The 16,100-nt window shown below is 40.8% G+C and overlaps 1 protein-coding gene across 4 annotated transcripts in view; it reads left to right on the top strand.

Moving 5' to 3' along the window:
- The window catches only part of CCDC146 (coiled-coil domain containing 146), a 198,095-nt gene that overhangs the window by 151,435 nt on the left and 30,560 nt on the right, over window positions 1-16,100 (top strand). For 3 of the 4 annotated variants that reach the window (XM_066238450.1, XM_066238449.1, XM_066238452.1), the window contains exons 5-9: window positions 4,883-4,940; window positions 7,871-8,047; window positions 10,044-10,117; window positions 11,007-11,234; window positions 12,888-13,074. In XM_066238450.1, the coding sequence (XP_066094547.1) occupies window positions 4,883-4,940; window positions 7,871-8,047; window positions 10,044-10,117; window positions 11,007-11,234; window positions 12,888-13,074 (724 nt within the window). The remainder of the gene's footprint in view (window positions 1-4,882; window positions 4,941-7,870; window positions 8,048-10,043; window positions 10,118-11,006; window positions 11,235-12,887; window positions 13,075-16,100) is intronic. The other variant, XM_066238451.1, reaches the window with a different exon arrangement.

Here is a 16,100-nt window from a genome sequence, read left to right as displayed (position 1 = left end):
TCACCAGCTTGAGCATGGGATCATAGACATGACCCCCATGGTCTCTGGCTACAGCCCAAAGGTCTCTGGCTTGAGCAAGAGGTCACTGGCTCAGCTGGAGCCCCAAAGTCAAGGCACATATGAGAAAGCAATGAATAACTAAGGTGCCACAATTATGAGTTGATGCTTCTCATCTCTCTCCCTTCTTGTCTGTCTGCCCCTCTCTGCACCTCTTTTTCTCTCTCTTTCTAAAAAAATAAAATAAAATAATAAAAATAAAATAAAAATGAAGCCCTGACTGATTGGCTCAGCAGTAGAACGTTGGACCGGTGTGTGGCGGGCGGTCCCAGGTTCGATTCCTGGTCAGAGCACACAGGAGAAGCGCCCATCTACTTCTCCACCCTTCCTCCTCTCCTTCCTCTCTGTCTCTCTCTTCCCCTCCTGCAGCCAAGGCTCCATTGGAGCATTCCCCTCCTGCAGCCAAGGCTCCATTGGAGCAGAGTTGGCCTGGGTGCTGAGGATGGCTCCATGACCTCCACCTCAGGTGCTAGAATGGCTCCAGCTGCAATGGAGCAACGCCCCAAATGGGCAGAGCATCGCCCCCTGGTGGGCATGCCGGGTGGATCCCAATCGAGCGCATGCAGGAGTCCGTCTGACTGCCTCCCCACTTCTAACTTTGGAAAAATAAAAATTTTTAAAAATAAAAATAATAAATAAATTAAAAAGTTAAAAAACCCAAAAAACTTTGGTGACATGGTTTCAGTGCAGACTTTCTCACCTCAGAAAAGAGATGAATCCTGAGGAGTTTTGACATTGAGCACCTTTTAGTCAGGAAAGCTGAAGATATCAGACACATTTCAATTTTAATGTTATTTTAAAAGGTTAAGAGTTAATATATATCAAGATGCACACAAAAATTGTGGTAATGCTACACAAAAATTAGAATCCAAAAAGAGAAAAGAAAATGACATTGTGTGTAAAGGTGTTTATTACATTATTATTTATTATAACAGTGAAAAACTGAAAGCAATCTAAATTCTAAAAAATAATGGAACGTTAAAATAATCGCATATTCCAGAGACAGACTGGTATTGAAAAGCCCTCTGGAGTCAGGTAGTAATTGGTTTGAATGTCAGTTCAGCCTGGCCTGTGTGACTGGAAGAGGTGCTTGTCTCCTCATTTCTTCATTTGTACAAAGGAGATAAGCAATACTTACTCAGCAAGGTTCTGAAGTTTACTAATGATGTATGTACCTAGCATATAATAGGTTCAGTGAAAGATACTGTAGATCAGATTTAGGAGTATCTTATTATGGAAAATTTTTTATTATGGTAAAATTTTTTATCTACCTACTAGAGAACACTGAAACTAGCAAAGAAATTATGTTTTTCACCTTTAAATTTTTTATTGTATTTATTGAGGTGACATTGGTTAATAAAATTATACAGGTTTCAGGTGTACAATTCTATAATACAGTCTCTATATATTGTATTGTTTTTTTACCACTTGAAGTCTCCCTCCATCTGTCCTTGCTCTATCCTTCTCCATCTACCCCACCCCTTTTCCTTCCTGCAGTCCCCACACTGTTGTCTGTGTCTACAAGTTTTATTTTCTTTGCTTAATCCCTTCACCTTTTTCAGCCAGCCACCTTCTCCCCTCTGACACCTGTCACTCTGTTCTCTTTATCTATGAGTCTGTTTCTATTTTGTTGTTAGTTTATAAGTGAAATCATATGGTAATTAATTACCTGTCTTCCTCTGACTTGGGTGTTTTGCAATTAGGAATATATATATATATATATATATATATATATATATATATATTTTTTTTTTTTTTTTTTTTTTGTATTTTTCTGAAGCTGGAAACGGGGAGAGACAGTCAGACAGACTCCCACATGTGCCCGACCGGGATCCACCCGGCACGCCCACCAGGGGGCAACGCTCTGCCCACCAGGCGGTGATGCTCTGCCCCTCCCGGGCATCGCTCTGTCGCGACCAGAGCCATTCTAGCGCCTCACCCGGGCCATCTTTGCTCCAATGGAGCCTCGCTGTGGGAGGGGAAGAGAGAGACAGAGAGGAAGGAGAGGGGGAGGGGTGGAGAAGCAGATGGGCGCTTCTCCTGTGTGCCCTGGCCGGGAATCGAACCCGGGACTTCCGCACGCCAGGCCAACGCTCTACCACTGAGCCAACTGGCCAGGGCCTAGGAAAATATTTTGCACTTGAAAAATAAATTATTGATAGGCCCTGGCCAGTTGGCTCAGTGGTAGAGTATAGGCCCAATGTGTGGAAGTCCTGGGTTTGATTCCTGGTCAGGGCACACAGGAGAAGAGTCCATCTGCTTCTCCACTCTTGCCCCTCTCCTTTGTCTCTGACTCTCTCTTTCCCTCCCACAGCAAAGACTCCATTGGAGTAAAGTTGGCCCGGACGCTGAGGATGGCTCCATGGCCTCCACCTCAAGCGCTGGAATGGCTCCAGCTGCAACAGAGCAACAGCCCAAATGGGCAGAGCATTGCCCCCTAGTGGGTGTGCTGGGTGGATTCAAGTCAGGTGCATGCAGGAGTCTGTCTGACTGCGTCCCCACTTCTAACTTTGTGGGGGGAAAAATTTTTTTAATTATTGATTGATTTTAGAAAGAGAGAGGAAGGAAGATAGAAACATCAATTTTTTGTTTCACTTTTTTATGCATTCATTGGTTGATTCTTGTATGTACCCTAACCAGGGATCAAACCCACCACCCTGGCATATTGGGACAACGCTCTAAGCACTAAGAAACCTGGCCAAGGCCAGAAAATATTTTACTTACACATTGGGTACAAATGGATTCAATCCTATGAATAGATTTAATATAATTTTATTAAAAGCTACTAAAAGGAGGCCCTGGCCAGTTGGCTCAGCGGTAGAGCATCCACCTGGTGTGTGGAGGTCCCAGGTTCAATTCCTGGCCAGGGCACACAGGAGAAGTGCCCATCTGCTTCTCCACCCTTCCCTTTCTCCTTTCTCTCTCTCTCTCTCTCTTTCTCTCTCTCTCTTCTCCTGCAGCCATGGCTCCATTGGAGCAAAATTGGCCTGGGCGCTGAGGATGGCTCCATGGCCTCCGCCTCAGGTGCTGGAATGACCCCAGTTGCAGCGCAGCAACGCCCCAGATGGGCTGAACATTGCTCCCTGGTGGGCATGCCGGGTGTATCTTGGTCAGACGCATACAGGAGTCTGTCTCTCTGCTTCCCCCCGCCCCCACTTCTCACTTTGGAAAAATACAAAAAAAAATCAGCTAAAAGGAAAATAATATGAATATATTAAGATATAATATTAAAGATACAAAATAAAGATACAAAAGATGTAAATATTATATATTTATTAGCTCTATTAGATTTATTAGAAAGATATGAAAGTAATATTGAAATGTTAAAAGGGAAGTAAAAATGATCAACTGGTGTGATGGGGTGGGACTATTAATATTATACAGCTGAACCTTGAAGAACATGCAGGGGCTAGAGACACTGACCCCTGCACAGTCAAAGTCTGCGTATAACTTTTGGCTCCCCCAAAACTTAACTCCTAATAGCTTACTATTGACCAGAAGTTTTACCAATATAGCATAAACAGCCAATGAACATGTATTTTGTACATTGTATATGTTATATACTATATATATTCTTATAATACAGGAAGCTAGAGAAAAGAAAATGGTAAGAAAATCATAAGGAAGATGAAATATATTTACAGTATTTATTGAAAAAAATCTGCATATAGAGGACCCATGCAGTTCAAACCTATGTTGTACAAGGGTCAAGTGTATTTCTCTATTACTACAAAAATGTACATTTTTAAAAGAAAAAGGTCAATCAATGTTTCTTAAGAAAAAAAGAGAAAAATGAATAATAGAAATATAATTAGTTAAACTGCCCTAAAGAATTAGCCATTTTATGTTTGTTTAAAGAAAATATTGCCTGATCTGTGGTGGCACAGTGGACAAAGCGCCAACCTGGAACACTGAGGTCACTGGTTTGAAACCCTGGGCTTTCCTGGTCAAGGCACATATGGAAAGCAACTACTACGGGTTGATGCTTCTCACTGATTCTCTCTCTCTCTTTCTCTCCCTCTATCTAAAATCAATAAATAAAAATTTTAAAAATATATGTAAAAAAAGATTACTTTATATTTATTCAAAGGAAAGATTATAAGTCTTGACTTGTGTGAGAGCTTCTTGTTACCATTTTGAAACTCAAGTTCACCAAGGTTGCCTTCACAACCAAAAGATAGCAACACACTACCGCCACCACGTGGCAAGATGGGTGTGGTGTAGGATCAATAGCTTGAAAGTAAAGTATCGATTTCTATACAAGCTTTAAAAGCAAAGGCATAAGTATTCAAAGCTCTGAAAAATTCAGCTTTATCTTGTGGCCAAGACAACTAACTATATCAAAATCCAAGTGGCACATACTTATTACATTAACCTTAATATACATTATTGCAAATAAAATGTCTTAAAAATGAAAACTAATGTGCATGCATTCTTAGCTCCATGTTCCTAGACAGTCTGGCTAGTATGATCTGCTTATTTGATGGAACCAGTGGAAGCTGTTGAGTAATCCAGGAAGGCATTACCTCATTGCAAATAATACAAAAAACAAAAGGTCCAGAGCCTGCCTGGAAGGAGCAGAGTATAGGAGGGAGGTTATGCTCCCAAGTAGTTATAGCATGATGAGGTAACTGCTCTGGTGGGCATGTGTCACAGTGCTGAGGTGGAACCGAGAGGATGCACTGAAACTACTGTAGCGATTGAACACTGGGCCTGGCAACAAGCATGAGAAGTCCACTGGGAGGAGAGAGGGAAAGTTATTACTGCAGAAATAGCTAACTTGTACTTTGTACTTTGTCAAACCTCCTTTTTAATTTTTTTGCAGCTTAATGGAAGAAAAAACCCTCATAACAAAGGAATTTGAGAAGATCCCTAAGCCAGGAGTAAGTCTTATATAGATGGTCTAGAGTTTGTTAAATACAGCTGGATTCAAACATCCCTTTAGATAAATATTAATTTGTCACAACAACCATACCCTGAAATGTTTAAAAGATCCAGAAGTCTTAACTACAGATTATATAGAAGGGAATATCTATATAACTTCTGGAGTAAACATGGGTGATATCTATTATATGCTTTAGCTGTTTGGCATCTGATTTAGGCTGGGATTACTTGGACATTATTTGCTTTTTTTCCAGAAGAAAAAAAAAAAGATTTTAAAAGGTTGGCATTTTAAAACATTATTTTTGCTATAGCTATTACCATCATAGTTTCCTGAACAACTTATTACAAAACATTTTTATGAAAAAGATATATCACTTATCTATTCCTGCCTAATAAAATGCCCCAAAACTTAGTGGCTTAAAACAACTGTTTCTTATTTTTCACAGTTCTGAATTCTTCTGGTCTAAGTTGGATCTGTGAGGGTTGGGTGGTCTAGCATGACGTCATTCCAATAACAGCCAATTGGCAGGCTAGTTGGTCTAAGGTCACATGTCACTAGTTAGTCACACGATGCTGGAAGGATTGATTTCCAACCTCAAGAAAGAGACAGACTCAAGAGAGGGCAAAATCAGCATGCAAGCACTTTTCAAGCCTCTGTTTAAATCACTTTTGGAATATTTCAATGGTCAAAGCAGGTCACATGACCAAGTCTAAAATCAAGGGGTAGAGAACTAGATCTTACCTCTTAATAGGAAGAATGACAAAGACTTACAGGAGTAAGAGGAATTTTTGTTTAATGTTTGCAATCTATCATACAGAGTATATAGAAAGATTATCACACTTTGTATTATTTCACCTTCTGAATGGTTATATTTCAAAAGCATGTTGTTGGCATTTTTTTGTTTTGTTGTTTTTAGAGTGAGAGAGACAGGAAGGGAGAAAGAGAGGCAAGAGAGAGATGAGAAGTATCAAGTCATAGTTGCTTCACTTTTTTTTCCTTTTTTTTTTTTTTGTTGTTGTTGTTCATTGATTGCTTCTCATACATGCTTTGACCAGGGGGCTCAAGCTGAGCCAGTGACCCCTTGCTCAAGCCAGCGACCTCAGGCTTCTAAAACATGATCCCATGCTCAAGCCAGTGACCCCATGATCAAGCTGGCAAGCCTGCACTCAAGCCAGTGACCTCAGGATTTCAACCCTGTGACCTTAGTATCCCAGGTTGATGTTCTACCCACTGTACCACCACCCATCAAGAATGTTGGTGTTTTGGCCCTGGCCAGTTGGCTTAGCAGTAGAGTGTTGGCCTGGCGTGTGGAAGTCCTGGGTTTGATTCCCGGTCAGGGCACACAGGAGAAGCACCCATCTGCTTCTCCACCCCTCCCCCTCTCCTTCCTCTTGATCTCTCTCTTTCCTTCCTGCAGCCAAGGTTCCATTGGCCCGGGTGCTGAGGATGGCTCCATGGCCTCTGCCTCAGGCACTAAAATGGCTCCAATCAAAACAGAGCAATGCCTCAGAGGGGCAGAGCATCAGCCCCTAGTGGGCATGCTGGGTGGATCCCGGTCAGGCGCATGCTGGAGTCTGTCTGACTGCCTCCTCGTTTCTAACTTTGGAAAAATACAAAAAAAAGAAGTTGGTGTTTTAATTCTAAAACCTGTTTAGCATAGAGCAAACTACTATTTTATATATGTGTGTATATATATTACATTATATAAGTATACATACAATTATTATAGAATATATAGAATATATAACATATATAAGGATACCTAGCCATCGTTAACAACACAGATTTTATGGAGAAGAGCACTTTGAAGTTTAGTTCCAGGTCATAGGATCACCAACTGCACCCCCTTCCAGCAGCAGAGGAGGAGGGAGATGTGCAAAAATCCCGAGCAGGTCAATGGAGCCGTCCACTCAGTTTAGCACCATGCAGACTTTCTGAGTGTAAGAAAGCTTCCTGTCCTTGAGTCCAACACTCCCCAGATAATCAGGCAGGGGAAACAAAGGTACTATGTTATGAGTGTGGGGCGGGGCAGGGGTGTTTGGGGAGCATGTGTGTGAAATGAGAGAAGTAATATCAATAAGAAAATGGGAGACTAGGAGTGCAGGGTATTTAGCATTCCAAACACAAACTCCTGAATTTCATTGGGACGCAGGTTAACCAGAAGCAGATAGTTCAAGATTATTTGCATCAAATTTTGTCAAATTACAAAGTTACTAAAAAATAGCTGGAAAATTTTCACTAATACCTTTTGGTCTAAAATAAAAATTAACTCTAAAAAAGTGAATGTTTAAAATATAGGAGGAGCCTTACCAGGCAGTGGTGCAGTGGATAGCGCGTCATACTGGGACATGGAAGACCCAGGTTCAAAACCCCAAGGTTGTCAGCTTGAGCACAGGCTCCTCTGGTTTGAGCAAGGCTCACTAGCTTGAGCCCAAGGTCGCTGGCTTGAGCAAGGGGTCACTCGGTCTGCGCTAGCCCCCCAGTCAAGGCACATATGAGAAAGCAATCAATGAACAGCTAAGGTGCTGCAACAAAGAATTGATGGCTCTCATCTCTCTCCCTTCCTGTCAGTCTGTCCCTATCTGTCCCTCTTTCTGTCTCTCTCTGTCTCTGTTGCGCGCGTGTGCACGCGCGCACACACACACACACAAATATATATGTATATGAGGATAAAGAAGAACACTAGAAAAAAAATGAGAGTATGAATCTCATGTAAAATGTTTAATTCCTACAGTACAATTGTCATGCCTCTATTAAAAATGTCAGAAATAATAAATTATATTTAACTTGGTAAAAAATCACTCATGAAACTCAAAACGAATATAAATATTTTTATATTAGGAAGAAAATTACTTTTAATTTCATATTTAGGTAGATAAATGTTTGTTCAGATGCTAAATAACCTGGCAATTTTCACGACTTTTAAAGGAAATGGAGAAAAAGATGAGAATATTGAAAGAAAGCACTGAAGAATTACGTAAAGAAATAATACAGAAGAAATTAGAAATTAAAACTTTACGGGAAGATTTAACATCTAAGCAGAAGCAATTACTAAAGGAGCAGAAGGAACTAGAAGAATTGTTGGAGTATCAGGTCACCCTAAAGGTGTGCTCCTTACAGTTCATTAATGCCCAGACAGTGTGCCTGCAACTGCATGTGTCAGGTTTGACAAAGAGGTGTACCATCTCACAAACTGAAATGATCAGCATAGTGAGTAAGCTAATCAGACTAAACCGGTCTCTGGAAGTTCACGAAAGTGCAGAGTGCTCGGTAGTATCATTGTAATTTGGAATCCCAACCCAGGGAAAGGTCTCTCTGGACTTCACCAAGCATTTTTCAGTATTACAAATGATTGCCACAACCATAGCCTCTTCCTGGACCAGTAACCATTTCCTAACCTCTTATTTTTATCACCCTATCCTGATCTGCTTGATTCCATTCTACTTCTCTCTCACCATGCCAGTGATGAGGGACCTGTATTTCTGTTTTAGGAGATCATTCAGATTCATTTTATTTTTTCAATGTGTAATAATTCTCAAAACAAGTTACATAGTCTAGAGTTATTTTAAAATAACATCTGGCACTCTTTGGCTTAGAGGACAGTTATTTTACACTTTGACCTCTTTTTCCTTATGTGTCTTAGAGCAGTTGGCCCAGATGTGCCCAGCTGCTGCCTGGAACTCAGGAACTAGGCAGAGATGGGTTATGAGGAACCCAATGAAGCTAGAGCTCAGGCCTCTCACTTGCATGAACCTCTTCCAAAGCCTTGTACCTAATTCACATTTTAGTTTTCTACTCTTTTTCTTAAAGAGACCCCCCTCCTAAAATTGTACAAGTCTCAGCCTCATAAAACTTGGATCTTCCCCAGGACTGAGTGAGATCCCAGGGAGAAATGCACACACTGCTGCAATGTGTTAACCTCCCTGCCTGTGTTAGCCCCAGAGTGCACTGTGACCCTCAGGTGGGAAGGGGCTCTTCCATTCCCCATGCCACGGACATAAGATTTTTGAGGCTAAGACTGAACCTTCTCTGAACCTGCAGAGCATAATGGAAAGTAAAGCTTGGCCTTGACAAATTATTAGCTATGTGACTTTGGGAAAATTATTTTAATGTCTCTGAGCAAGAGTCTTAGGCAGGATTCCCTAGAAGCAGAGCTTAAGACAAGTATTCATGGAGAGAGGGCTTTAAGGAGAATCTGATAAGGGAGTAAGGGAAGCAGGATAGAACTGGGAAAGAAACTGGGCCAAAATATGGTTTCAGGAGAACCTGAGCATCTGCCTGATTCCACGGGGAGCTCTTGCCCGTGGATTGCACCACAGAGGCTGTTCCACCCAGAGGCAGGGAGATGGGCTGTTATATCACCACATCAGTCAGTCATTTCACAGCCTTTCCCCCTTCCCTCAATCCCCTATTCCCCAACAAGTCAGCTCTGCTCAGCTATGGAGAAGAGAACAAGCGTGAACTGTTAGCAGCCAATTCCTACAACCTGTGATGGATGGGTATACTTCCATAGAGGGAATCTGGGCAGAGCACCGACTATAGTGTAGTCACTGTAATAAATAGAATAATTAAAGCACCCAGCATAGCACAGAACAGATAGTAAAAGTTCATTCAATATATTGTAGTTTTTTTGTTTGTTTGTTTGTTTTTTGTATTTTTCTGAAGTTGGAAACGGGGAAGCAGTCAGACAGACTCCCGCATGCGCCGGACCGGGATCTACCCGGCATGCTCACCAGGGGCGATGCTCTGCCCATCTGGGGTGTCGCTCTGCCGCAATCAGAGCCATTCTAGCGCCTGAGGCAGAAGCCACAGAGCCATCCTCAGCGCCCGGGCAAACTTTGCTCCAATGGAGCCTTGGCTGTGGGAGGGGAAGAGAGAGATAGAGAGGAAGGAGAGGGGGAGGGGTGGAGAAGCAGATGGGCGCTTCTCCTGTGTGCCCTGGCCGGGAATCGAATCCCGGACTCCTGCACGCCAGGCTGACACTCTAACTGAGCCAACCGGCCAGGGCTGTAGTTCTTTTCTCTCTCCTATTTAATTTGCTTAGCTTAACTGCCCCTGGCCCAAGACTACCTAATTTAACATGGTTGCATTTTTTTACCAGGATGAAGTGGTCCACCATCAAGCCATTCCTGTACAAATTGGAAAAGAGATAGAAAAAACAACACGCAAAAAAGTGTATGGTTTAATATTTTCATTTTTAATCCCTCCCAAGTTATGTGCACACACTAAAACAAGAATATTAACCACTGAACACATCAAATTATGGTTATAATTTTAGAAATACTTGCATTTGTTCCTGTCTAGTTGTGAGTATCAAGTTCATTAAAAGAAAGTAGTGCAGCCTATGACTAGCATTCATGACACTCATTTGTGTCTCAAAATTGGGGACAATATTCTCTTCCAAATTTATAAATCATATCTTTATGGACAGCTCCAAATGATCTTAACAGAGATGGTCAAGGGATAAATTATTTAAACTATGTAGAGTTTTATGGTTTAGAAGAATTTCAGTCAGCCAGAAGCTTAAAGCTCAAATGATAGGAATTCTTTTCCTCTTATTCACCTGTGTAACACACACACACACACACACACACTCAAAATTCAGGGTGGATTTTGAGGCAGAGTTACTGACAAAATTCTCAAAGTTTAGAGGAACAAAAGAAGATAAAATGAAGTGATGACACAAAAATTCTGGAGAAAGAAGTAGGTACTAGTAATGGTTCTAAAAGCCACGCCCATCAGCAACAAAGCTAAACATTCAGGTCAGTTCTGGGAGGCTGGTCAGGATGAGACAGAACCCCAAGGTCTGGGGAGAAAGTGGGCAGGCTGGACAAACCCAGGCCCTCAAGGGCATTCAGGGGAGATCTCTGAGCCCCACTCATCTGTGGTCTTCACCCCACTTCTGAGATCACTGAATTTATGACTAGCTCTTCTGTTGCCTGATAAAGATGTAAAAATAGGTAAAGACAGCTGGGCTCAAAATAAGGCAAATGTGTGTACATATGTATGCATGAGTGTATCTGTAGCCACACACATGTGTTATGTGTGTATGTACCCCTCACAGAGAAATGGAAAAGAAAAAACTGGTCTTGGAAGGTGAACTCAAAGAACTAAATGACTCCCTAAAGAAAGTTGAAACCAAAATTAATACTATAACAGAAGAGAAGGAGGACGTAATAAAGGAAGTTGAAGGCAAACGAGCCTTACTTGAAATCAAGGAGCGAGAATATAACCAATTTGTCAAGCTGTTAGATTTAACCAGAGAGAATGAAGCAACTGCACTAACTGAAAGGTTAGTTATATGTGTGTTTGTCATCTAAATTTTTCTTCAGTTTATACATGAGGATTCAAAACATAATCTCAGACAGATTTGTTTTTTATTTCTTTTTTTTTTTTTGTATTTTTCTGAAGTTGGAAATGGGGGAGGCAGTCAGACAGACTCCCACATGCGCCCGACCGGGATCCACCCGGAATGCCCACCAGGGGGCAGTGCTCTGCCCATCTTGGGGCTTTGCTCTGCCGCAATCAGAGCCATTCTAGCACCTGAGGCAGAGGCCACAGAGCCATCCTCAGCACCCGGGCAAACTTTGCTCCAGTGGAGCCTTGGCTGCAGGAGGGGAAGAGAGAGACAGAGAGGAAGGAGAGGGGGAGGGGTGGAGAAGCAGATGGGCGCTTCTCCTGTGTGCCCTGGCCAGGAATTGAACCCAGGACTCCTGCACTCCAGGCCGACACTCTACCACTGAGCCAACCAGCCAGGGCTCAGATTTGTTTTTATAGAATTTTTCAATAAACATTGTTATAAAATTTATTTATTTATCTTTTTTTTGCTGAATCTCTCTACCCCCCTCATCTAGCCTCTTGCCCTGACAGCTGCCAGCCTGCTCATCTTTGAGTTTGTCTCCATTTTGCTTGTTCATTAGATTCCACATATGAGTGAAATCATATGGTACTTGTCTTTCTCTGACTGGCTTATTTCACTCAGCATAATGCTTTCCAGGTCCATCCACGCTGCCACAGAGGGGAGGATTGCCTTCTTTTTTATGGCCAAGTAGTATTCCATTGCATAAATGTACCACAGCTTTTTATCCACTCATTTACTGATGGGTACTTGGGTTGTTTTCAAATCTTGGCTATTGTAAATAATATTGCAATGAACAAGGGGTGCATATATTCTTTTGAATTAGTGTTATAGATTTATTTGGATAAATTCCCAGAAGTGAAATCACTGGGTCATAAGACAGTTTTATTTTTAATTTTTTGCGGTAACTCCATACTGTTTTCCATAGTGGCTGCTCCAATCTGTATTCCCATCAACCGTGCACAAGGGTTCCCATATATATGAGGATTTGAAACATAATCTGAAATAGATTTTAATGGATTTTTTCAATAAACATTTTATAGAATTTTAAAGCAATTTTACCATTAATAAAACATATCTTATTAAATAAAGCATTTAACGTATTTTTTTTCCATCCTTTACTCATTGTTTTCAATTTCCTGTGACCAAATCTGAAAGACACAATCTGTTGTATTTTGTAAGTTTCTGCATTGTGCCTCTGGAAAATTATGTCACTGGAGAGTGCTGTAGTTGAGGGATGTTTTTTTCCTACAAATGAATGGTGTTTCTCACGTAATTATGACTTTTTCCTAATGGGAACGATTTGGTGATGTGATTTCCTGAGAGAGTGTTACTTCCTAATTTTAAGTCAAATTGCAGGGAAATTGAGAGCCTCTCTTTTTGACTATCTGCTATTCTATTTGGGTTTTTTGTAAGATTGTGGCATTAAATGATACCAACTTGCAAACAAAGTTGCTATGGGTGTTGTTTACAACTTGATTCTAACATGAGAATAGTTCTGTATGTATATGCTGAGCTTGCGGCTTTCAAAACATGAAGGGCAACTGATGACTAATCACTTTCATTTTGTCTCTTTACCTGGAACAGAGGGATCTTGGATCTCAATTTACGAAACTGTCTCATTGACAAACAGAACCACCGCGATGAACTTTCTCGGAAGCAAAGAGAGAAAGAACGAGATTTTCGAAATTTGAAAAAGATGGAGCAACTCTTGAAAGTGTCGCGGGATGCCCTCACTCAGACTCAAGCCCTGCATCAAAGGCTTCTGTTAGAGGTGGGTGCTCTGCCTCCACCTCACTTGTAAGCTCAGTGTTAACTTTTTGAAGTAAAAATCTATTTAAAAGTTGTTTTTGCTATCAATAGAAAAAGAGGAGGAAAAGAAAAAGAACAGAGAAAAGGTCTTTTTAAAATGCATGAAATGCACCATGGGGAACAGTAGGGTATCTCAGTGACAGAATATTAGAAAGGACTTATAGGATTTGAGCTCATGTTAGATGATTTGGGGGATGGTTTACAGAGTGAGGCTTTGTTCTGGATTTGGATGTTGTCAGAAAGTGAGAATAATTTTATGCTTGAGTACTGTAATAAATCGCAGCTAGAAAGAGAAAGACTAGGTCGAGGCTAAAGTTGTAATTGGGAAGGACTGTGAGATGAGAATATGTGATATCTTGTGGATTAGACAATGTTCATGTTTTTGTCTGTGCTCATAGAATAGAGTTGGCTGGTGGTTATTTCCGTGGAATGTTTGTGTTCAGCAGGATACCAAGGCCCAGCTGTGAGTGCCAGGTCAGCTCCTGGATGTCAGATGCTTTTCTCTTTGTCAGCCTTCCGCTCTGTCACTGATCTCATTCTCAGTATGTGTACTTCCCAGCTTTGATTTTAGGAGACTTGCTCCATCATCTTGGTAACTCCCTCCACCCCTCCCCTATGTTGGATCTCCTGTTTCATGGACCTCTTCTATTTCTTCCTCTTGGCCTACTCTCATTTTGTGGGAGGAGCATGCCTTCCAGTAGCTTCTTGGGAAAAGGTAAATGGAATGTGACTTTTTAAGACCTGTGTGACAGAAAATGCATGTCAGAGCACCTTGCATGTCAGAAAATATTTTTTTCTTCTTTTCCAAGTGAGAGGAGAGGAAATAGAGAGACGGATTCCCACATGCATTCGCACCAGATCCACTCAGCAAACTCCATCTGGGGCTGATGTTCTGCCCATCTGGGGCTGGTGCTCACAACCGAGCTATATTTAATGCCTGGTGCAGAGGCTCCACAGAACCATTCACAGTGCCAGGGACGATGCACTCAAACCAATCGAGCCAGGGCTGTGGGAGGAGAAGAGTGAGAAATAAAGAAAGAAAGAGGAAGGGTGGAGAAGCGGATGGTGTTTCTCCTATATGCCCTGGCTGGTCATCAAACCTGGGGCATCCACAGGCTGGTCTGATGCTCTACCACTGAGCCAACTGGCCAGGGTCTTGTCAGAAAATATTTTAACTTCTCACTAGATTTATAGATACAGTAATTAATAATTTAACTGGAGATGGAATTTTTGCTTGGAAATCATTTCTTCATAAAGGAGGCATTGTTTCATTGTTGTTTAGCTTCTGGAGTCACTATTAAGAACCTTAGTGTCATTCTGATGCTGGATCTTTTGTTTGAAGCCAGTTTAGTTTTATTGTTCATGTTTAAAGCCTGTAGGAATTTTTACATACCTCTAGAATTATTTTTAAGTTTCACAGTGATGTTCCTAGTTGTGGGTCTTCTATCTATTGTGCTGGACACTTAATGGGCTCTTTGTATATAGAAACATATGTGTTTCAGTTCTGAGACTCTGTCTTAATAGTTTCTTTAATTATGTCTACTCTTTCTTTGTGGGACTCCTGTTATCCAGATGTTGTACCTTTTTAAATAGTCTTTTAATTTCTTTGTCTTTTTTTGTTATTTTCCATTCCTTTTTCATTTGGATTTGCTGCAAGGGGAGATTTTCTCAACTTTTTATTTAAATTCCATATAATTTCTTATTCTACTACCATTTTTTAAATTTCCATAAGCTCTTTTTTTCTCTGAATGTTTCTTCTTTATGTTATCCTCATTCTTACTTCATATCTTTTTTTGTTTCACTGAGGATGTTAATGATTTTTTTTCTCTGAATAGACTTTATTTTCTGATTATTACATTTTTCTGTTTTTTTTATTTATGTGTTTGTATTGCTTTTTTTTGTGACGGAGACAGAGAGAGGGATAGATAGGGACAGACTGATAGGAAGGGAGAGAGATGAGAAGCATCAGTTCTTTGTTGCGGCACCTTAGGTATTCATTGATTTGTTTCTCATATGTGCTTGACCAGAGGACTAAAGCAGACTGAGTGATCCCTTGCTCAAGCCAGCGACCTTGGGCTCAAGCTGTGACCCTGGGGTTTTGAACCTGGGTCCTCCGCTTCCCAGTCTGACACTCTATCCACTGTGCCACTGCCTGGTCAGGCTCTTGCCTCTTTTTTTAAAGAAATTTTCCTCAAATATCTTGTGGTTCTTGGTTATCTTCTTCTGTTTAAAAGTGGGATATTACAAAGCTAATTGAATGCTATATCTGATGATAAGTCTTGCCTACTATAGGTTGATCTAGCTAGACACAAATATAGAAGGAATTGCCCTGACCAAAGAGGAAATTGCAGTAAAATGCTCATATGTTAATTAATAGGTGCTATTTATATTATGTCACTTTTAGCTATTAAGTTTACAAAATAGCATTCACAGAATATAAAACTAATAGAAATAAAACTGTATTAAAATCCTCTTCCCTATTGATCTTAAGAAAAATCTATGTTTTTGTCTTGTACAATTTCAGTGAGAGACTAGTTTCTCTTTGACCTTGTGACTTTTATAATTATCCCAGCCACAGCTCTACAGTGGTTGGCAGTACTTGAAAATAAGAGTGGGTCAGGCCAGTCACGCCCACATGAATGAATATTTTAGACCTGTATACAGTCCAAAAAGGAAAGAGATAAAAGGTACGCATGAAGGATTCCAGTTATTTTCCAGAATTTGTTTTCCCCTAGAGACGGTTGTTTGATTCTCCTGTGGCCTTTGATCATAGAGACTGTCTCAGAAATTCAAGCCACACACCTCATGAATGTTTGAAATATTTCAAAATAAAATCAAAGCCTTAAAGAAATGGAGGTTCACTAATATCAAATAATTGGGATGTTTACAGCAACAGAATAATGTCTAATTTCTTAACTTTTGTGAAAGTTACTGATATTTGTTCATGCATTGAAAATGGCAGGAAAAACAGACACCAAACTATCCACA

This window comes from Saccopteryx bilineata, chromosome 7 (genome assembly GCF_036850765.1).
Source record: "Saccopteryx bilineata isolate mSacBil1 chromosome 7, mSacBil1_pri_phased_curated, whole genome shotgun sequence".
NCBI lineage: Eukaryota > Metazoa > Chordata > Mammalia > Chiroptera > Emballonuridae > Saccopteryx > Saccopteryx bilineata.
This window is presented reverse-complemented; position numbering and strand designations above follow the sequence as displayed.